The 22,850-nt window shown below is 38.8% G+C and overlaps 1 protein-coding gene across 1 annotated transcript in view; it reads right to left on the reverse strand.

Moving 5' to 3' along the window:
* Positions 1–8,349: 8,349 nt before the first annotated feature.
* Positions 8,350–22,850, reverse strand: part of ZYG11B (zyg-11 family member B, cell cycle regulator) — a 71,525-nt gene continuing 57,024 nt past the window's right edge. The window contains exons 11-14 of the mRNA XM_025871635.2: positions 21,014–21,211; positions 20,816–20,868; positions 20,187–20,284; positions 8,350–13,247 (exon numbers count right to left, since the gene is read on the reverse strand). Coding sequence (XP_025727420.1) covers positions 13,057–13,247; positions 20,187–20,284; positions 20,816–20,868; positions 21,014–21,211 — 540 coding nt within the window. The 3' untranslated portion in view covers positions 8,350–13,056. The remainder of the gene's footprint in view (positions 13,248–20,186; positions 20,285–20,815; positions 20,869–21,013; positions 21,212–22,850) is intronic.

Raw genomic sequence — 22,850 nt, forward strand, 5'->3', positions numbered from 1 at the left:
CTTTGAAAATTCATTCCCTGGGGACGCCTGGGTGGCTCAGATGGTTAAGCGTCTGCCTTCTGCTCAGGTTATGATCCCAGGGTCCTGGGATCGAGCCCCACATCAGGCTCCTGGCTCAGCGGGGAGCCTGCTTCTCTCTGCCTCTCTCCCTGCTCATGCGCGCTCTCTCTCTCTCTGTATTTCTGTGTCTCAAATGAATAAATAAAATCTTTAAAAAAAAAAAAGAAAATTCATTCCCTGAACAGAAAAAAACAGTTTAGTTTAGCTTATTTTGCAAAGCTAACTTAGCCTGGGTCATTTCTTGCCTATGCTTCTGAAAATCATAAGCAAAACTTAAACTTGGGGTGCCTGCATGCTCAGTCTGTTAAGCGTCCGCCTTCGGCTCAGGTCATGTCCCAGGGTCCTGGGCTCAAGCCCAGCATTGGGCTCCTTGCTCGGCTGAGAGCCTGCTTCTCTCTCTCCCTCTTCTGCTCCCTCTGCTTGTGTGCTCGTGTTCACTCTCCCTCTCTCTGTCAAATAAATAAATAAAATCTTAAAAAAAAAAAAAAAACAGGGGCGCCTGGGTGGCTCAGTCGGTTAAGCGGCTGCCTTCGGCTCGGGTCATGATCCCAGGGTCCTGGGATTGAGCCCCACGTCTGGCTCCCTGCTCAGAGGAGAGCCTGCTTCTTCCTCTCCCTCTGCCTGCCACTCCGCCTACTTGTGTTCGCTCTCTATCTCTCTGTCAAATAAATAAATAAAAATCTTTAAAAAAAAAACAAAAAACAAAAACCCACAGAACTTAAACTGTTTCCCAAGTTTCCTATGTGGTAACCACTGACCAATTCCCTATCATTTAAGAAAACTCTAGTATTATAACCAACCACTGTGAAGAGTAAACAATCCCCGCTTTCTCACTATACAAGCTGCTTTATAACCCCTGAACCTCAATCCATATTTTGGTTTTGAGTGCTCTTGGTTTGCAAAGTTTTGGTGTGCACAATAAACTTTTACTAATCACTACTTTGGTGATTCATTTGTTTTACTTCAATTATTTCTGAACTTTTGACAAGGTATTATCCCCATATCTATTCTATGTTTCACAGAGAAGCTTCTCCATGATATGGTCTGTATTCACTGTCTCGTACCCTTTGCTTTCACCCTGACCACTCCATTAAACAGTTCTCGTCAACTTCCAAGTTGCTAAATTCAGTGGTCACTTTTCTTTCTTTGTTTTGACAATTCAGCAGCATTTGACCCAAGTGATTTCTTCTTCTTTAAAATACTTTCATTTGGGGGGCACCTGGGTGGCTCAGTTGGTTAAGCGACTGCCTTCGGCTCAGGTCATGATCCTGGAGTCCTGGGATCGAGTCCCGCATCGGGCTCCCTGCTCAGCAGGGAGTCTGCTTCTCCCTCTGACCCTCTTCCCTCTCGTGCATCTCTCATTCTCTCTCTTTCAAATAAATAAATAAAATCTTTAAAAAAAAAATAAAATAAAATACTTTCATTTGGCTTCCAGAACACATCTCTTCCTCCTCTCCCATCCCTACGTCTTTCTTCTTTCTTTCTCTCTTCCTCCTACCTCATTGGCTGCTCCTTCTCATCCTCCTGATTCAGAGTTCTACATCTTTGTGTATGCCAGGACTTAGCACTTGTATACCTCTCCTCTAGCCATTCTCTTTTACTCATGGGGATTTTATCTAGTTTCACAATTTTAAAAGCAATCTATATGCTGATGTATCCCTATATGAATGTGTCTACCCTATGCCTCACTTTAAAACTTCAGGCTCATATCCAGCTGTCTATTCAACATATCCACCTGGTTATGTAAACAGCCTTAATGTGTCCAAAAGTAAACTCTTGATATCCTTCCCTAACTTGCTTTTCTTCTCAGTCTTTCCTATTTCAGCATATGCCAACTTCTTCATTTCAGTTGCTTATAAATTCTTGGAAATCATTTTTAACTCTTATTCTTTTCTTCTAATTTTTTTTAAAGATTTTATTTATTTGAGAGAGAGAGAGCATGCGCATGAGCAGTGGGAAGGGACAGAGAGAGAGGGAGAAGCAGACTCCCCGTTGAACAGGGAGCCTGAAGCAGGACTCGATCCCAGAACCCTTGGCCCATGACCTGAGCTGAAGGCAGGCGCCTTCTCAGGTGCCCCCCCTCTTTTTTTTTTAAGTATGCGCTATGCCCAACATGGGGCTTGAACTCAAGGCTGCCAGATCAAGAGTCCCATGCTCTCCTAACTGAGCCAGCCTGGTGCCCCCTCATCTTTTATTCTTATACCCCATATCCTATTTGGTAAGAAATTCTGTTGGTTCTATCTTCAAAATATATCTAGAGACTATGTCTTACTCTTCCCCGGGCCAAGTGCCTATCATTGCCCACTTGGACTTTTACAATATCCTCCTGTCCGGAACCTGTAAGATTCTACATAGTCTGTTCTGTTCATGCCCTTCTCTCCCTTCCCCTTCTGCCATTCTCCCCTGTGCGTATTCCGCCCCAGCTCTGTTGGACTCCCTGCTATTCTCATGGATGGCTCTCTTACCTCCTTCAAGTTTTTGCTCAAATACTGCTTTATCAATAAGGACTTCCCTGGCTGGGATACATTAAATAGCAATCCTCACAACGATCACCACACCATCCCCATACTGCTTGTCCCTTTTGCTCTGCTTTCAAACTTAACACTATTTGTCATGCTATTTATTTTATTTCTTTTAATTTTCTGACTGCCCCTCTCTAAGGGGAAAAAAAAATGTAAGCTACATGAGGACAAAGACTTTGCTTTGTTGTATCCCCAAGCCTAAAACAGTGCCTAACTTCTAGAAGGTGGTCAGTAATATTTGTTGAAAAAATACATGGCTACCTGAAAAATAAAATGAATTGTAGCTCTAGAGGAAAGTTTCATTCTGAAATCACAGACAAGATTGCCTCTATTTAGGGAGGGATAAGTTTTGTGATAACCTGTTCCTTTCTCCCTTCCTCCCCTAATCTCCTCTATGCCTATCCCCCCACCAATTTGTCAGTTTTTCTTTTTTTTTTTTAAGATTTTATTTATTTATTTGACAGAGAGAGAGAGACAGTGAGAGAGGGAACATAAGCAGGGGGAGTGGGAGAGGGAGAAGCAGACCCCCCTGCTGAACAGGGAGCCTGATGCGGGGCTTGTTCCCAGGACCCCGGGATCATGACCTGAGCCGGCGAAGGCAGACACCTAACGACTGAGCCACCCAGGTGCCCCTGTCAGTTTTTCAATTCAGTTTAACCGTTTTTGAAGATTGAGTCCATGGTCCTAATTGATCTGTTACCAGACTCATCCCTTCTAATTCTTCACCCACTTTCAGTGAATGCTCTACATAAAACACAAATCTGATCACCTTTCTTCCCAGTTTTAAAACACTTCCATGGGGCACCTAGGTGGCTCAGTCAGTAAGTGTCTGCCTTCGGTTCAGGTCATGATCCCAGGGTCCTAGGATCGAGCCCCGCGTCAGGCTCCCTGCTCAGCGGGAAGCCTGCTTCTCCCTCTCCCACTCCCCCTGCTTGTGATCCCTCTCTCACTGTGTCTCTCTGTCAAATGAATAAATGAAATCTTAAAAACACACACACAAAAACACTTCCATGTCCCCATTGTCCTCAGAATGAAACCCAAACTTCTTAGAATGGTTTTCAATGGCTCTTCATGATCAGGCTCCTGGTTACCTCTCTAGTCTAAACCATGAGTACTCTCATTATAACCTTTCCTTTGGCCATTGTGTACTGAAGTTGTTTCACTACCAAAATGTACTTCTGCTCAGTCGTTGTTATCCACTCTACCTCCCCCTACTAATTCCTATTGATCCTTTAGATCTCACTTGGATGTCACTTCCTCTAGAAAGTCTTACTGAGGGGCGCCTGGGTGGCTCAGTCGTTGGGCGTCTGCCTTCGGCTCGGGTCGTGATCTCAGGATCCTGGGATCGAGCCCCGTATCGGGCTCCCTGCTCAGCGGGGAGCCTGCTCCTCCCTCTCCCACTCCCCCTGCTTGTGTTCCCTCTCTTGCTGTGTCTCTCTCTGTCAAATAAATAAATAAAGTCTTTAAAAAAAAAAATTTAAAAAAAGTCTTACTGACATACCCCACCCTCTTCCTGCCAACTCTGAAGAAAAGGTAGGGGAATGATAGTGCAGATGCAGACAAATTGAGAAGTTTAAAGAAATTAAACTTCTGAAATGAAATTAGAAAACCCTAGTCAAGATCGCTTTAAATTATGGTAGAAAAATGTAGGGACCCGAAGGGGTACGTGTACCCCAATGTTTATAGCAGCAATGTCCACAATAGCCAAACTGTGGAAAGAGCCAAGATGCCCATCGACAGATGAATGGATAAAGAAGATGTGGTATATATACACAATGGAATATTATGCAGCCATCAAAAGGAACGAGATCTTGCCATTTGCAACGACATGGATGGAACTGGAGGGTGTTACGCTGAGTGAAATAAGTCAATCAGAGAAAGACATGTATCACATGACCTCACTGATATGAGGAATTCTTAATCTCAGGAAACAAACTGAGTGTTACTGGAGTGGTTGGGGGTGGGAGGGATGGGATGGCTGGGTGATAGACATTGGGGAGGGTATGTGCTACGGTGAGCGCTGTGAATTGTGCAAGACTGTTGAATCACAGATCTGTACTTCTGAAACAAATAACGCAACATATTTTAAGAAAAAAGGAAAAGAAGAAGATAACAGGAGAGGAAGAAAAGGGGAGTATGTCAGAGGGGGAGACGAACCATGAGAGATGATGGACTCTGAAAAACAAACTGAGGGTTCTAGAGGGTAGGGGGGTGGGGGGATGGGTTAGCCTGGTGATGGGTATTGAGGAGGGCACGTTTTGCATGGTGCACTGGGTGTTATGAACAAACAATGAATCATGGAACACTGCATCAAAAACTAATGATGTAATATATGGTGATTAACATAACAATAAAAAAAATTATGGTAGAATATTTTTAAGAACTTTATAAAATCTCAGGGCGCCTGGGTGGCTCAGATGGTTAAGCGTCTGCCTTCGGCTCAGGTTGTGGTCCTGGGGTCCTGGGATCAAGCCCTGCGTCGGGCTCCCTGCTTGGCTGGGAGCCCGCTTCTCCCTCTCCTTCTGCTGCTCCCCCTGCTTGTGCTCTCTCACTCTCTCTGTCAAATAAATAAATAAAATCTTAAAAAAAAAAAGGACTTTATAAAATCTCTTAAGCTTTGTTGCCCTGAAGTATAGGGGAAAGATCACGAGGTTTGATGTCAAAAAAGCCTGAATTCAAATTCCACTTCACCTCTGTTTTGGGCAGTTATTTAACCTATGAGCTTCAGTTTCCTTTTCTGGAAAATGAGTTTAATAAAAATACCAAACTTGCAGAATTTCAAAAACTAATAGAACATCTACCCCATGTGTTATTTTTGGCTTCTCAAATAGAAAGGATGCTTTCTAAGGGAAAGGGTCATGTGATGGTCTAAATTTGAGCAAGTCTTTGTCTCTTTCTGGGCACCAAAGAAACACACAAAAATAAGCTATTAACATTGGTGGTTTACCCATATCTATGTCTGTTAGCTTTGGTTTATTTCTCCCATTGTAGTGATCAGCAATAAAGCCTTTATTATGGGAAAAGCATGCCTAGGAAATAAAGAATGAAACTGGAACCACGGAAGAGTACAAAGTGTCAGAGCTCTAAACAGGAAAGGTTTAAATTGGATTTGAGATGGGCCTTAAAGGTTAAATTGGATTTTCCCTCTTCATAGCACAGTGATTAAGAGCATAGATTTCAGAGTCTGACAGACCTGAGTCTTATGTGTGACTCTGACACCTAATAGCTTGTGACCTTGGCAAAATTATCTAATACCTCACAATTTCTGTATCCATAAAATGGAATAATTATCATCTTTACAAGGTTATTGCAAGGCTTAGCTGAGAAAATAGATATAAAACGGCTTAGCATAATGCTTGCCTTGATATACTTTCTGGTTATATTGGAATTCCAAGTCAACCATTGGAATCTATCAAATAACTAGTAGTATTTGAAATTATAGACCCCCTACAGTAGTACTTGCTGCATAGTGCTAATTGATTGACCCCACATCCTAAACTATGGCTGATTTATTCCCATAGGTCTTTAAAGGGGAAAAGTCTTTAAAATCCATTGCTAATATCCACAAACAATGTGATTTATTTCATGAGCTGTTTCAGAGGGCTTTTGATTATAATTATAATTATACCTTTGCCTTCACATTGAAAGACATCAGTACTAGTATTTTACAAAGTAGCCAAGGTTGTGCCAATAGTGGGGATCCTAGTGTGAAAACAGTGTCTACGTTTAATCTCCAAGTTCCTCCGTACTGTCTTATGATTTGAAGCAAGTCGGTTGACCTCTTTAGCCTTCCCTTCAAAGGGGATAATTATCTTCCCTTACAAGATGTTTGAGGGTTAAACACAGCACTTGGCTAATTATTCATAATATCTGCAGTTTTGAAGTGTTTTGTTTAAAGCTGAATTGATGAGACGGAGAATTAGGTAGAAAATGTGTTTGCTAACTCAATTTCCATATTCACATATGACAATCACCATTCGTATGTAATTGAAATGGTTCCTTTTATAATGTGTATTAATGGGAAGTGACAGGAGATCTAAGGTTTTTTGTTTTAAGTGATTTCTATGCCCAGCGTGAGGCTCACTCTTGATCAAGAGTCGCTTGCTCCACTGTCTGAGCCACCCAGGCGCCTCAGCAAAGTTTTTTTTCACTCTTAGCTCTTATATTCACATCCCAGTCTAGGAGGGATACTTACTAGAGATGGTCTTTGACTGAGTCATTACAAGATAAGTTTAAACAGCTGTCCTACTGAATGCATGGGAGTAAGCCATTCACTTGCAGCATCTGGCTACTAGTGCCATTTCCCCAAACCTGTTCCAAAGGCTTACTCTGAAAGCTAAGAACTCACTGCGGGTACTCCTACCCTACGATTTGGTCTTTCACAGGCTGGAGCCTGTGTAAATGTTGAATTTTGAGGCTGCATTGGAATCTAAAATTATGAGACAAAAATGATTAATGTGAACGCTCACGGTTTCTACCATTCATCCCCTCAATTCGAGGAGTTACGCAGTCAGATCAGTTCACTGGACTCCTAAAATGCAGATTAAGAATGGAGAATAGGAGATGGAAGGGTAATGGGGAGGAAAGGAAGAATTTAGTCGAGAGATTGGGTCAATTTACATAATAAAAACTTTGACAAAGGGTGAGGGAGGGGGAAGAGTAGAAGACTAAAATTTCTCCTTTTTGGAGTGTGGGCTATAGACTACACAGCTCATCCACTTATTTAAATACTAGCCAAAAGTATTTCTTTTCCTCAGTATGTATGGCCCATAGTAATACCATGTCACTATTGAGTGAATTATTGGACAGATAACAAGTTAAAACTCGTAATTATTACAAAAATTATAGTGAAAATTAAAAACAAACCCTATCACCCTAACACAGCTAACCTCATGTTTGTGTATTAGTGAAGCAATACTATTTGTAGTGGCCATTCATTAACAATTCTATAGCATTTAAACACTAACGCTACCTTAGAACACCTCCTCATGGACAATCTCCACTTCTCTGACCATTTGGTGTACATTATTTTCTGTACCATTCACTTGATGCTTAATCACATAATGCCTAAGACCTAAGAAATCTCATGCTATTATGTAACAACATGGTGGGGAAGAGAGGCCCACTTGATTGGAAGTTGGAAATTAGAACTATAGGGCACTTGTCTGTCACTGACTTGCGTGTGACAGACAAGCTCATTTGATCTAAGACTACATTTCTTCAACTACAAAATTAGTTTCTGAAACTAAAATAACTAAGGCTTCTTCCTGACTATGGGTTCTTATACTTTGTTGTTTGGTAGTCCCTCATTAAATCTCCCTCATTAAATGTATTTAATATACATAATATTGTTAATATCTCAATAGTTGTATGAACGGATGTCAACCCAGATGTTACGTTCTCTAGGAAGTCTTGTTGGGCTGTGTCATGGGTGCCCACTTTGGACTAAGTGTGATCTCTGTGCCTCTATAACAAGCACTTTGGACTGGTCTGTGATACAGTGTTAGATAATATTTATATGCTTAATATTTCTTCTCCACAAAACTGTAAGTTCTCTGAGGGACTTATAAATTATACAAATTCCAAAACTTTAACAGTACCTACCATAGGTATTTAATGAAATGAATGAGTGGAGTTCCAATACTAGAAATTTCTGCAGTAAAACCACTGGTAAGCAATTGTTACAAGTGAAAAACCAAGGAATCTAAATCTTGCATTAAATTTAAAGCAAATGTCTAGAAATAAAATAGACAAGACACACTTTACATAAAATTTATACATTTATTTAGGCAAAAAAAATTCCCAAAACAAAACTCTGTACACACACAACATTAATACCTAAGTGATGTCCTGATTTAAAATATAGCATGATTCATGTACAGAACACTCCCATTCATTTGGCCACAGTGAGAACAGTGCCTTCAGTCCAGATAACTGAGAGCCTTTGAAATGAACACATTACACTTCCCAATGAATTTTTCATATCCTTTGAAAGGAGTTAAACTCTTCCATCCCAGAATTCAAGGAAAAGATAGTTTTTCTCTCACAAGTCCGTGGGAGTTTGACAGTGGGAATTCTACAAAAATCAAGGATTTTAAAATTTTATTCTTGCAGATTATCTGAGTATAAATCTTGACATTAACATTATCCCATTTTTTAAAAAAACGTTCTCAAGAATTTCTTGCTTTTATGAGTGTCTCAGCTTTCATTAGCTAAGTAGCTTCTTGCTTCTAAGCTTGATTAAAATAATCTTAAAAGAACCCATTTGAACAGTTTTCCCAAAAGTAAGTTCAAAATTAAGCACATACTATTAATGAACTAGATTTATGATTTCCCAGAATAATTTTGATCAATGTGGATTTTCTACATGTTCTTAGCCATTCTACCTAGCTCTAAAGTTTGGTTGTGCCATCCAAACAAACCTTGCTTCATCCAGAGAAATGAGAAATAGCACTGATTTTCCCATAATTTACCCCCAAAAATTGGGTGATGGGAGAAACAGGCAGAGAAAGCTCTTTCTCAGGCTACCAATCAGTTAACATAGAATGTCTTAGGTTAAGATTTGGAAACTAAAGAATACATAATTAGGAGTGTACCGTGTCATGCAAAGTCTATGAGATACTCAAAAAGATAAAGCAGTTACCCATTTAAAGCACATTCAGCAAATTCCTATTATACTGCTATTCTCATCACTGGATGAAGGCTGGATTTGCATTATTCCTAAAGTAGTACATGAGTTAACACTAAAAATAAAAAAATGTGTCAGTACAAAGTAAATGGTAAAGATTAAACATCCAACATCCACACAGTCATTTCAAACTGCTACAATGGATTTGAGAGGGAAACTGTAAGTTTTACAAACTGCTCTGTAAGCTGTCTTGGTACAGTACTCTGAAGCCCTACCCATATAAAGTTCCCAAACAAGTAACATACAGATAAAACTGCCCATGTCAGCTGATATTATGATACTGCCTTTAACTTAGACTTTCAGTTTAATAATACTGTTTATTCCATAATAAAAGCTGCACAATGACCAAATAGTGTAAACATACCAGTAGAGGGCAGGAGAAGGGTGGGTTTCAACAAAAACAAAACTAAGTTTTTTCCCTGCTACTCATGACCTCTTTTCAACCTTGGGTACTGCTGCTGCACGGTGTTCTATGGGTGGTCATGCATTTTAAAAAATACTAAGCCAAAACCATCATTCATTAATCTATCATAACTTAGCACATAAAATATGTTTTCATAAAAATGTGTTCCAAAGGGCTAGAAGATGGCCCAATGCTCTCTTGATACATAGCATAATTAAACATACAGCCAAATGAAAGTGATGAGGGAGAAAAAGGGCCAACTCAAAAGGTAATGTTTTTAAACATGAATCTTTGATTCTTTGGAAGTTTGTAAACAAAAGAGATCATGAAATTAAATCCCTGTAGCACCCTTTTGTGGTGACTCACCTCCACTTTGGGTAATTAAGTTGACTATTGCTACCAAATGGCATTTCTATCTAGGGCTAAAGAGTAGCAATACTTAAGGTTAATTCCTGGAACTGTGGGTCTGATAATTTAAAAAAGCCTCAACTAAGATCAGTAGCCACTGAGTCCTTGGCCAGAGGGTAAATTAAACTAACCCCTTATTATTACTTGATTTATGTTTCTTTTCAACTGCCAAAAGGAAAAATGATTTTTTAGAATATAAAGACCACAAGCAAAACTCACTTGAGGGAAAGAATGAGATCCCTTATTTTTGCTTTAATTTCAGACCATTCTTGTTTTACTCAATGATACCAACATGCATCATTATACTCTAAAAAGTCTAATTCCATTTTCTTTGGTAGATCTAAACCTTGCTGCTGCTTGTGGACTGATGGAGTGACATTTTACAACATCTGAGTGCACCAATGATTTGAGCAATGAGTGGTTCAACCCTAGTCTAAATTGTGCTTGGAACAGCACCTCTAAGCCACTGAAGAGGTAACCCTTGAAGGCACCGAGTACTATTACATTCCAGTATACACATGTAAAAGGGAGGCCTCACAGATTCTAACTGTAGACACAGGCCAGTTAAGCCTCATAATTTCAATATATACATCTACTATATTTTAGCCAGATTCAAGACCTTATAGACAATTCTGTGCCTTAGTTAGATATACAATTTTAAGAACCATCCCAACCACAAAGGCACTACCATTTTTATATATGGGGTATGATCAATTATTTTGCTCTTAAGACTCAGAAATACCCCACCATTACCAATGCTCAAAGTAGTAAGTTTAGAATTAATTTTAAATATTTTTGACTCTTCATCTATCAAGTTATTCTGAATAATGAAGGGAGTTATTGTTTTCTGTACATTTTTAGCTATTTCTGAAAACAATTTGTAAAGATAAAAACCTAAGATTAGCGTATAAGGAACATGCACTTTTGTCTTGAACAAGACATAAGAGAAACTTGAAGCCAGACTTCTCAAACAGGCTTTCCCTTATGCAAGCTGAGACCTGAAGATAGTCAACATAGCTAGCAACTTCCAACCTAGTGTAGGCCATCCTATTTTCTACATTTTGCCTTAGACATTAATTAAAATCTGGGAAAAAGAGGGAAAGTTAAAAGAATTTTCCACTTCCTCTGAAATAGACAATCTGTGAAAATTTATCTTGAGCCTATAAATATTCCTTAAACCCATCAAGTCAGAAGCAACCCAGAATATAATATGGTTTTTAATGGTTCTAAATACCTCTTTTCTTTTAGTTTAAGTTTTCATCCCTGCGAAGGAGTACAAAATAATTCAAGTATGATTTTTGTGATAGTGGTTTGAAATACATATGTCAAAAATGTTATCAGCATACTAATAAGCCAGCTCCTTTCTAAATAAAAATGCTTCTAAATAATCACCATAATTTAAACCATTTAAATCTCTATTGAAGGGGCACCTGGGTGGCTCAGTTGTTAAGCGTCTGCCTTTGGCTCAGGTCACGATCCCGGGGTCCTGGAATTGAGCCCCGCATCGGGCTCCCTGTTCCATGGGAAGCCTGCTTCTCCCTCTCCCATTCCCACTGCTTATGTTCCCTCTCTTGCTGTGTCTCTCTGTCAAATAAATAAATAAAATCTTAAAAAAAAAAAATCTCTATTGAAAACATTTTGGCCATCTACGAAGAAAACACAATCATCCGAAATTTGTCATTAACCTTATTCACAAACTAAAATTTAAAATGGAAATTAAGTTTCTTGCTGACTTGCTGCCTCCCAGCTTTCATTATTGATATAATGATAACTGATTCTTTACTATGCTGTAACAGGTATCATAAAGGAAAGGCAATTGCCTAAAAAATAACCCATCAAAAATATTTCCTTTTATGCACCGCAACTAGAATCATTACATTTAATAATAGCCTCGTGCTTCTCATTCATTTTTGGCAGTGAGATGTGGACATCTTTCTCCAACATGAGAACATAAGATATATGTCTTTTGAAACAAAAGAAAATTTAACTTCTTGTGACAAAATGTGCTGTTGTTAACTGTATTTTAACTGAGCAGGTAATACCATGTGTAGTCTCTATTTCACTGAACAAAATGACTTTGAAATAGAGGGAAAAGAATAGTCAGTTTTAACAAGAGATAATTTTATAAAAATTCACATTTTCACAATAGTATGATGTATAGAGATTCAGACAGTTAATCTTTAACACAGAATGCTGTGATATTTTACATTGTGATGCCTGGGGAAATATTTCTAGAGAGTAACCAGCAGTCCGTGTAGGAAGCAGCAGCCCATGCTCCCAGGAATAAATATGAAGAACAAGCTACTGCTCACTGCCTCAGGAGAGGTGGGTTCCAAAAGGATAGCTTGTTCCAGTTTAAGAACTATGAGAGCAGACCTTTCTCCAGTTCCTAATCTTTTTTCTCCCTTACTAGTTTTCTTTCTAATACATTTTTTCTGCCAACTATCCAGGCTCCAGTCAGTGAGTAGCTTTCAAAGAGGACTCGGATTTCCATTCTTTCACACTAAGAAGAACATCTTATAAAAGGTACACAGACAGAGAATAAAGGCATTTTATACAGAAGCAGTATAAAACTTACAACTGAAGCAGTGCCAGAAATCAGGTTAACAGCTTATCTGAAGCTGCAAATTGATTGGAAGGGACTTTGAGATCAGAAAAGTCTGGCCTAAGGGTTCGTGCAAACTTTATCATAAAACTGTAGAATTTCAAGCACAGGTAAGTTCAAACACAGAAAGATGTGGAAAATTTCCTAAAAGGCAATGATGAAGGAAGAGACCCTTCTTACCTCAGAAGTTAAAAATCACAAGACAAATTAGAGACTGTTCACGTCGGCAGTACTGTACACCATCAATCCCAAACTGATCTTATGACTCTTGTCATAGAAACCCCTAAAACATCACAGAAGATAAGATATTCCAAATGAACCTATCACAAAAAGGATTCCTGTGATTCAATTATCCAACTACCTATGGCTATCAATTTAGTCTAGCTTGGGGCTGCTTTTTACAGGGAGGTGGTCTGCCGTGGCGCACAATGTGTTTTTCTAAGCTGTCCAGAATGGCCACGGCGATCTGTTGGACATGGGGATCAGTCTGTTCATGTTCTTTGATGTTGTATAAATGCTGCAATCCTCCTTCCTCAATCAGCATGCTGCAATACCTTGAGGCTGAAAAAGAGGAGAGAGAGCTTTTCTTACAACATTTAAAAATTATCCCACACACAAAAAAGTTCTTTTTTCACTTAATTTTAGCTATTTTGTTTTGACCACTAACATATGCTACAGTTTGATAAATACCTCTGTAATGATGTCTGCACTGCAAGTCCCCACAAATAATACTGGTTCTCAATCATATATATAAACTCTCATATTCATATATATGGTTCCCTTATCAAAGCTACCAGAGCTGGGTGGGGGGGGGGTGTTGGTCCCTCACATGCACAAGTCTCTATTTGGAAAGAAAGGACAGCAGAAAACTGCTTAGAGAGATGTTTTAACCAATCTTCCTCCTCCCTGTCCTTGTACTATAACTGGGACGGAAGAAATAATGGAGATATGTGGAAATTTTAAAACAGTTATATGGAAAAGCATAGACAATTACTTTAGACATGGTAAAAGAAACATTTGTATGTTCTTAAACTCAAAGTTTGATAAAAGTACCTTTCCATGGGGCAGGTTGTATGTTGACTGGTTAGGTTAGATAGGTTTCTCCCATGTGTTTTATACAAAAATGGAACTGATAAACCATTTTTTACCAAAAATAAATAAAAATCATAACCTTAAAGCACAGGCAATCGGAGAAGAAAATTTCGTTGATCCCAAGTCACAGGTAAGATACGTACTGTTACACTTTTATGCATTTCCTATATATTTTTTAAAAAATTTAATGTATTCATATTATACATGTAGTTTTCTTATTTTTAAATATTTTCTTTGCCTTGTTTTTAAGTATTTCTTCTTTTTATATACACGACTTTTGGAAGTTTTTTTAGTTTTGGGGCACCTGGGTGGCTCAGTTAGTTAAGCGTCTGCCTTCGGCTCAGGTCATGATCCCAGAGTCCTAGGATCAAGTCCTGCGTAAAGCCCCCTGCTCAGCAGGGAGGCTGCTTCTCCCTCTCCCCCTCCCCCTCCCCCTCCTCATGCTCTCTCTCTCTCTTAAATAAAATCTTAAAAACTTTTTTTTTTATTGGGCATCTGCCTTTGGCTCAGGTCATGATCCCAGGATTCTGGGATTGAGCCCCGCGTCGGGCTCTCTGCTCGGCGGGAAGCCTGCTTCTCCCTCTCCCACTCCCCCTGCTTGTGTTCCCTCTGTCTCTCTCTGTCAAATAAATAAATAAAATCTTAAAAAAAGTTTTTTAAATTTTAGTCATATTTATTAAAGTATAATTTATACATAAAAAATACCCAAATTTAATCTATTATTTGATGAGTTTTGGCAAATGTATACACTTCTGTAATCACCACCACTATCAGAATATGGAATGTTAAAAAAAAAAAAGTTTCCTTGTGCATCTTTGTAGTCAAACTCCTCTGCAGCCTCATCCAGGCAACCACTTTTCTAATTTCTATGATATAGACTACTTTTGCCTGGTCTAGAACTTCATGTAAATAAAATCATACAGTATATATTCTTTTGAGTCTGTCTACTTTTGCTCAGCATGACATTTTTCAGATGCATCCATATTGTTACACACATATGTATGTAATAGTTTTAGGTTTTTCTTTTTTAAAGATTTTATTTATTTGACAGAGAGACACAGTGAGAGAGGGAACACAAGCAGAGGCAGTGGGAGAGGGAGAAGCAGGCTTCCCATGGAGCTGGAAGCCCGATGCGGGGCTTGATGTCAGGACCCTGGGATCATGACCTGAGCCGAAGGCAGACACCTAATGACTGAGCCACCCAGGTGCCCCTTTAGGTTTTTTTTTAAAGTATTCTTAAAAATTTAAGTATTAAGTGAAGTATTTTAAGTTAGCATTCCATTGCACTGAATATGCTACATATTTTTAATGTTATCTACTAATGGACATCTGTTGGATTCTTTTCCCCCAGTGTTTTGTTACAATGACTAAAAATGCTATAATCATTCTTGCACAAGCTTTGAGGAAATACTTAGAATGCTGGACAAATGCTAAATGTTTGCTTAACTTTATAAGAAATCACCAAACTGTTTTCAAAAATGATTTTATAATTTTTTTTAAGATTTTATTTATTTATTTGACAGAGAGAGACACAGCGAGAGAGGAAACACAAGCAGGGGGAGTGGGAGAGGGAGAAGCAGGCTTCCCGTGGAGCAGGGAGCCCAATGCAGGGCTCAATCCCAGGACCCTGGGATCATGACCTGAGCCGAAGGCAGCTGCTTAATGACTGAGCCACCCAGGCGCCCCTGATTTTATAATTTTTCAATCCCATCAGTAACGAATGAGAAAGTTGTTTCACATCCTTGCCAACACTTGTCATCATCCATCTTTCTGTTTATAGGCAGCCTTCCTAGTAGGTGTGAAGTAGTGTCTCACTGTGGTTTTAATTTATATTTCTCTATGACTAATGATGTTGAGCTTCTTTTCATCTGCTTATTGGCCATTCATACGTTCTCTTTGTAGAAAGTCTATTTAGATCCTTTGCCCATCTTTAAACTGGGTTATTTTTATCATTGAGTTGTAAGAGCTCTTTATATGTTCTGAAAACATGTCCCTCATCAGATATATAATTTGCAAATACATTCAACCATTCTTTAAGTTCTCTTTTCACTTTCTTGGTGGTATTCTTTGAAGCACAGAAGTTTTAAAAAAATTTTTATTAAATCCAATTAAACTAGTTTGTCTTTTGTCACTTATGCTTTTGAGGTTCTAAGAAGCTATTGCTTAATCCAAGGTTATGGTGATTTATGTCTCTGTTTTCTCCTAAAAATTTTGTATGCTTATATATATGTAGATGTGGTTCTTACATTTAGGCCTAGGCCTCATTTTGAGTTAATTTTGAGTTAAGTTTTATATACGGTATGAGGTAAGGAATCAAGTTCTTTTTTCACATGTGCCTATTCAGTTTTCCCAGCACCATTTGTTGAAAAAACAATTCCTTCCCCACCGAATAGTCTTGGCACCCTTGTCAAAAATCAATTGACCATAAATACATGGATTTATTTCTGGACTCTCATTTCTAATGCACTGATGTATATGTTTATCTTAATGATGTTCAACATCTTTTCATGGGCTTACTTGCCATCCATTAATCTTCTTTGGTGAAGGGTCTGTTCAACTCTTTTGTCCATTTTCTTTTTCCTTGTATTGTTTTCTTTTTTTTTTTTTTTTAAAGATTTTATTTATCTATTTGAGAGAGAGAGAACGAGAGATAGAGAGCATGAGAGGGAAGAGGGTCAGAGGGAGAAGCAGACTCCCCGCTGAGCAGGGAGCCCGATGTGGGACTCGATCCTGGGACTCCAGGATCATGACCTGAGCCGAAGGCAGTCGCTTAACCAACTGAGCCACCCAGGCGCCCCTCCTTGTATTGTTTTCTTATTAAGTTTTGAGAGTTCTTTTTGTTTTTAAAGATTTTATTTATTTATTTGAGAGAGAGAGTACAAGTGGGGGGAGCGGCAGGCAGAGGCAGAGGGAGAAGCAGGCTCCCCGTTGAGCAAAGAGCCCGATGTGGGGCTCGATCCCAGGACCCTAGGATCATGACCTGAGCTGAAGTCAGGTACTTAACTGACTGAGCCACCCAAGCACCTCTAAGTTTTGAGAGTTCTTTTTCAAGGATATATATATATATATATATATATTTATATTTTTATTTTTATATTTTTATATTTTTATATTTTTATATTTTTATTTATTTATATTTTTATTATTATTTATTTGTTTATTTATTTATTTATTTATTTATTTGACAGGGGAGAGCACAAGCAGGGGGAGCAGGAGAGGGAGAAGCAGGCTCCCCACTGAGCAGGGAGTCTGATGTGGGGCTGGGTCCAAGAACCTGGGATAATGAGCCGAAGGCAGACACTTAACCGACTGAGCCACCCAGATGCCCTGAGAGGTTTTTTTTTTTTCTTTTTTTAAGACTTTACTTATTTATTTGAGAGAGAGCAAGAGCGAGCACGAGAGGGGTGAAGGGCAGAGGGAGAAACAGATTCTCCACTGCGCAAGGAGCCCAATGCAGGGCTGGGTCCCAAGACCCTGGGATCATGATTTGAGCTGAAGGCAGACGCTTAACTGACTGAGCCACCCAGGTGCCCCAAACATTCCTGTTCTTTTAAGTCACCCACATGTGGAACTTTGTTATGAGAACTAGGAAACTAATATGTCATACAATAAAGATAATGTGATTATTGGGCGCCTGGGTGGCTCAGTTGGTTAAGCGACTGCCTTCGGCTCAGGTCATGATCCTGGAGTCCCGGGATGGAGTCCCACATCGGGCTCCCTGCTCAGCGGGAAGTCTGCTTCTCCCTCTGACCCTCTTCCTTCTCGTGCTCTCTATCTCTCATTCTCTCTCTCTCAAATAAATAAATAAAATCTTTAAAAAAAAAAAATAATGTGATTATTAAAAATCATGTTGTTAAACTTTCTAAAATATGGGAACATGCTCATTATAATGTGTGAAATAGGTACTATTATTATTCCCATTTAACAAATGTGGAAACTGAGATCCCAGGCTTAATAATTTGCTCAAGCTGGCATACATAGTAAGTGCTGGAATATGATTTGAATCCAGGTAGATTCCTGTGTGCCCTTAACTACTATGCCATACTATCTCTTAATTATTAAAAGCTGTAAGCAGCATTAGAACTTTTAATGCGAACTGAGAAGTTAATTCCATTTAAATATAAACCAAATAAGCCTGGGAAGCAAGAATGCAGAACCCTGAACTACCTGAGTTGGAGATAAAATACTCTAACATTCCCCAATTACAGTGCATTTTATTTATTGTCTTTTTTTTTTTTTAAAGATTTTATTTATTTATTTTATAGGGGGAGACACAGCGAGAGAGGGAACACAAGCAGGGGGAGTGGGAGAGGGAGAAGCAGGCTTCCCGCCGAGCAGGGAGCCCGATGCGGGGCTCGATCCCAGGACCCTGGGACCATGACCTGAGCCGAAGGCAGACGCTTAACGACTGAGCCACCCAGGCGCCCTTTATTGTCTTTTTTTTTTTTTTTTTTTTTTAAGTAATCCCTATACCCACTGAGGGGCTCGAACTCACAACCCCCAGATCGAGAGTCTCATGCTCTACTGACTGAGCCAGCCAGGTGCCCCTACAGTGCATTTTATTTTTTATTTTATTTTATTTTATTCTAGATTTTATTTTTAAGTAATCTCCATACCCATTGTGGGGCTCGAACTTACAGCTCCAAGACCAAGAGTGGCATGCTCTACTAAGACAGGCAGGCACCCCCCTACAATTTTTTTAGAATAAATTTTTCAGGGTGGTCACTCCACAGAGTGAACTTAAAAGAACACCTACACCTAAAAGTAGTCATAAAAAAAAAAAACCCACTTATATGAAAATACACTATTTTTTATGTTTTCTTTCTCTTGTAAAACTGTGAAAAGCCCATTCCTTGAGTAATAAGGAAAGAAACCTGGGGATTAGAGGCTGGATATAAGTTGGGATAGGTTGTTAAGAAACTAGGGAGTTCTCAGAACCTGTAGGGACAATAAAAGGAGGAAATTTTTGGATCAGAGACAGCTTATGTTTATGAATAAACTGGGAATTTAGTAGGAAGGGTCAGAAAAGCTTCCAGGTAGAAGTTTAGTTGGGTACATAGCAGTTTTGTCTGTCACATCCCATTCCCTAAACCCTCCTCCCCTGTCTATCCCACAGAAAAGAGCTTTTACTGAGTCCCCTTTTTGCAGTATGTACTGAGTTTTCATCAAAGAATAAGAAAGTATCTAATAAAATGTTACTGCTCTTTCCTACAAGACTATTGTTAAAAACAACACTCACAACTTTCCTATATAAGGCCATTTATAATATCACCACTATCAAGGTTCTATAAAAGAAACTTAATTTGTAGTTAATTGCTCAGAAAAGCTTTCCCATGAGGATATGTAATAGTTTTTCTTCCTTATATGGAAAAAAATCCTGTAGCTGATTATTTGCAGCCCCGTCACAAAAAGAACATGAATCACCATGTGTGGTCTACATATTTATGTTCTATTATTTTCCCTATAGTCTTTAATTTCTTTTCAAATTATTTTTCCTTGATCCTGATTTCTAATTTCAAATAATTTATACTCAAAGTGTTTCTACAATTAACGTGTTCTTGTGTAATGTTTCAAATCATTTATGGAATGAGTTTTTATTAATAAATAAACAACAAAGAGTTGTATCACAACCCTCAAAAAAGAGTAATACAGAATCTGATCTAAATTCTTGCTTCTCCAGAGACTATGGGTGCTGAGAGCAATGTCTTATTAAACAATGGGATTTTGTGTGGATAAGGATTGGGCACTGGAATGAACCATAAACACTGGATTGCCTTAAAACTTTTGCTTTGCATATGGACTCACTGTAGGCTCCTAATCTTCATACTCCATGAGGTCAGAACAGTGCCTCATTCACCACTGTCATTCAGTATCTAGTATTACTAAGCTAATTCTGAAAGAATAAATTTAGTTTATAACCTAAGATTCTGTCTTGCTCTTTTTTTTAATGATTTTATTTATTTGAGAGAGAGAGAAAGAGCGTACAAGCAGGGGGAGGGGCACAGGGAGAGGGAGAAGCAGACTCCCTAAGCAGGGAGCCCGATGCAGGGCTTGATCCAGGACCCTGGGATCGTGACCTGAGCTGAAGGCAGACGCTTAACGACTGAGCCACCCAGTGCCCCGAAAGACAGATGCTTAACAGACTCAGCCACCCAGGCGTCCCTCTCTCTTCTTTTTAAAGTAATCTTGCTGTCCTACATGGGGCTTGAACTCATGACCCTGAGATCAAGAGTCATATGCTTTACCAATTGAGCCAGACAGGCACCCCTAAAGATTCTCTTATATTGTATCTTTTAAAATCTGTGTCCTTAAAAAAAAAATCACTTCAATATACCATGTAGAAATGGTTTTCCTGTCTAAGGAGAATTTCACTGAAAAAAGAAAAACATAGTTCTTTTTGGTACATACGATTCTTGCTGCAGACATGTTGCATGGCCCAAACTGCCCATAGCTGGACTCCTGGTGTTGTAAAACAGCCAAGTAATGGGAAAAATGGATTAAAGGACCTAAAATTTCAAAAGAAAAGAGTAAAAGTTCCATCCTATACTTAGTGTCATTTTCTAAAGCAAAATTCCTGAGTTTCTCATTCTAGAAATTTCATCTATTTTCAAACTAATATAAGTGAACTATAGAACATCTTTTCTTTGTCTTAGCCATTTGAGAAAGATCGTATTTGGATAACAACCACAACCCTGAGATCACAACCTGAGCTGAAATCAAGAGTTGGACACCCAACCAACTGCGCCACCCAGGCACCCCAGCTGTAAGGTTCTTGTGTGTAGGCACCATGTCTTACTCATCTTTGAATTTCAAGAGCACAGAACAAGTCCTTGGCACTTGTCTTCAATAAATGTGGAATGAGGGAAGAACTGATGAATGACAGGTAGCAGAAAAAAGTAAAAATACTCTGATCCTTTTAAAAGTCAGTAAAAAGATAGATGCCTGAGGAAAAATACATTATATATCTAGTAGGAATGATCTCTAAGAAAGCAAAATGACTAGGTTACTAGCTTAATATTAATTATTTTGTTAATTACCTGTATGCTACCATCTCACACTCTGGAGTTGGCCATTTCAAAATAGCTGAATGCTTCAAGACACAAGACACACAAGAAAGAACACAATATTTATTCAGCACTGCATTGTTGCGTTACGAGACTCTGACAGTTTAACTACTATAAATGTTGTTTGTATGCTTCTATGAAATACCGAATGAAAATCCCAAATGACCCTACCAGATCATCCAGAAGAGAATTTCTCTGGCTACGGCTCAACGTCCAAGCTTGTTCACCTCTAGATATTAAATGGGCGATAATCCCAGCTGCAAAGTAACTGACTTCCACTTCAACACTATGTAGGAGGCTACTGATGTGGTCTATGAAATCCTTCCACATTAATTCAGAATGCAATTCTTGTACTTCAGCTATATTATTCTGGAAAAAAAGAAAATATAAAAATTAAAGTATTATGAATAAATGGCTAAATGACCCTTTGCATTCTAAGGAACCCACTGCGCTTAATAATAACAGTCTTCACATCTGTGCATATGCCAATATATGTTTAAATAATTGCAATCTCTGTTCCTTCTTAGAATGGCTTCCCTAGGCAGTACATAAGAAGACCTCTGTTCACATGGGAAACAACTGTGGGGTTTCCAATTTAGACTGTGGTTGATCTTCCAAAGGATCTTACTATTCTGAAGACTAATCCTCATTCTTAAAACTTCATTTGATCTACTATAAAATAGCAATTTTCTTCCTAACATGTTGATTCCATTTCTTAGGAACCAGGACCCTGAGCTTTTCACTGTTAAGAGATACTCACTCCCTAGCTTAAGTCATTCTATAATAAATGAAAGTGAAAGGCATCATGTCCAAATGTATACTTTGTAAGGACTAACACATTTTCTTCTTCAATATGAAAAAGAGTGAGGGTGGAAGAGACAAGTTTAACTATATACACTTTAGAATGTGTATAATCTATTTTTCACCAGCATCAGTGATTAATCATCACACCTCTCTAATCTCACACATTCAAATAAGAAAAGGCATTTCAGGGGCTCATTGTGGCTCAGTTGGCTAAGTATCTGTCTTCGGGTCAGGTCATGATCCTGGGGTCCTGGAATCGGGCCCTGCGTCAGGCTCCCTGCTCAGCAGGGAGTCTGCTTCTCCCTCTCCCTCTGCCCCTCACCACTGCTCATGCTTTCTCTGTCTCAAATGAATAAATAAAATCCTTAAAAAAGAAAAGAAAAGGCATTTCACATTCATTTTTCATATTCTTCCATATTTATATTTTTCACATAGCATTTTTATAGTGACAAGAACAAGAAAAGGAAGAAAAAAAGGAAAGTAAAGAAACAAACCCTCTGAGAAGAACACACTTTGAACTTAAAGCCCCAGAAAGATGACACATCACAGTGCCAAATTACAATTTGCAATGAAAACAATCCATAATAGGTAAGAATCATCAAACACAACAGTAGATAGACTCCCCTCCCCAAACTTCATACTGTGAGATAGTAACCGATAAAAAAAAAAGTAAAACAAACAAACAAAAGAACGCCACCCCCCCAACAAAGACACCACTATTAAAACAAGAAACAAAGGAAAGATTTGAAATAGAGCAAAACAGAACATCAAAAGAATTATGGCCATTATTGGGGCACCTGTCTGTCTCAGTTAGTAGAACATGCAACTCTTGATCTTGGGGTTAAGTTTGAACTCCATGTTGGGGGTAGAGATTAATTAAAATAAAAATAAAGTTCTTTTTTTTTTTAAAGATTTTATTTATTTATTTGACAGCGAGAGACACAGCGAGAGAGGGAACACAAGCAGGGGGAGTGGGTAAGAGAGAAGCAGGCTTCCCGTGGAGCAGGGAGCCTGATGCGGGGCTCGATCCCAGGACCCCAGGATCATGACCTGAGCCGAAGGCAGATGCTCAATGACTGAGCCACCCAGGAGCCCCAAAAATAAAGTTCTTAAAAAAAAAAAGAATTATGGCCATTCTTTCCTGCCATAAACAAATTAGAAAACCAGACAAAATATATGAGAGAACTTTTTTTTGATAGTGTGC

This window comes from Callorhinus ursinus, unplaced genomic scaffold, assembly GCF_003265705.2.
Source record: "Callorhinus ursinus isolate GAN/ISIS: 27379988/994484 unplaced genomic scaffold, GSC_fseal_2.0 scaffold9, whole genome shotgun sequence".
NCBI classification, from domain to species: Eukaryota; Metazoa; Chordata; class Mammalia; order Carnivora; family Otariidae; genus Callorhinus; species Callorhinus ursinus.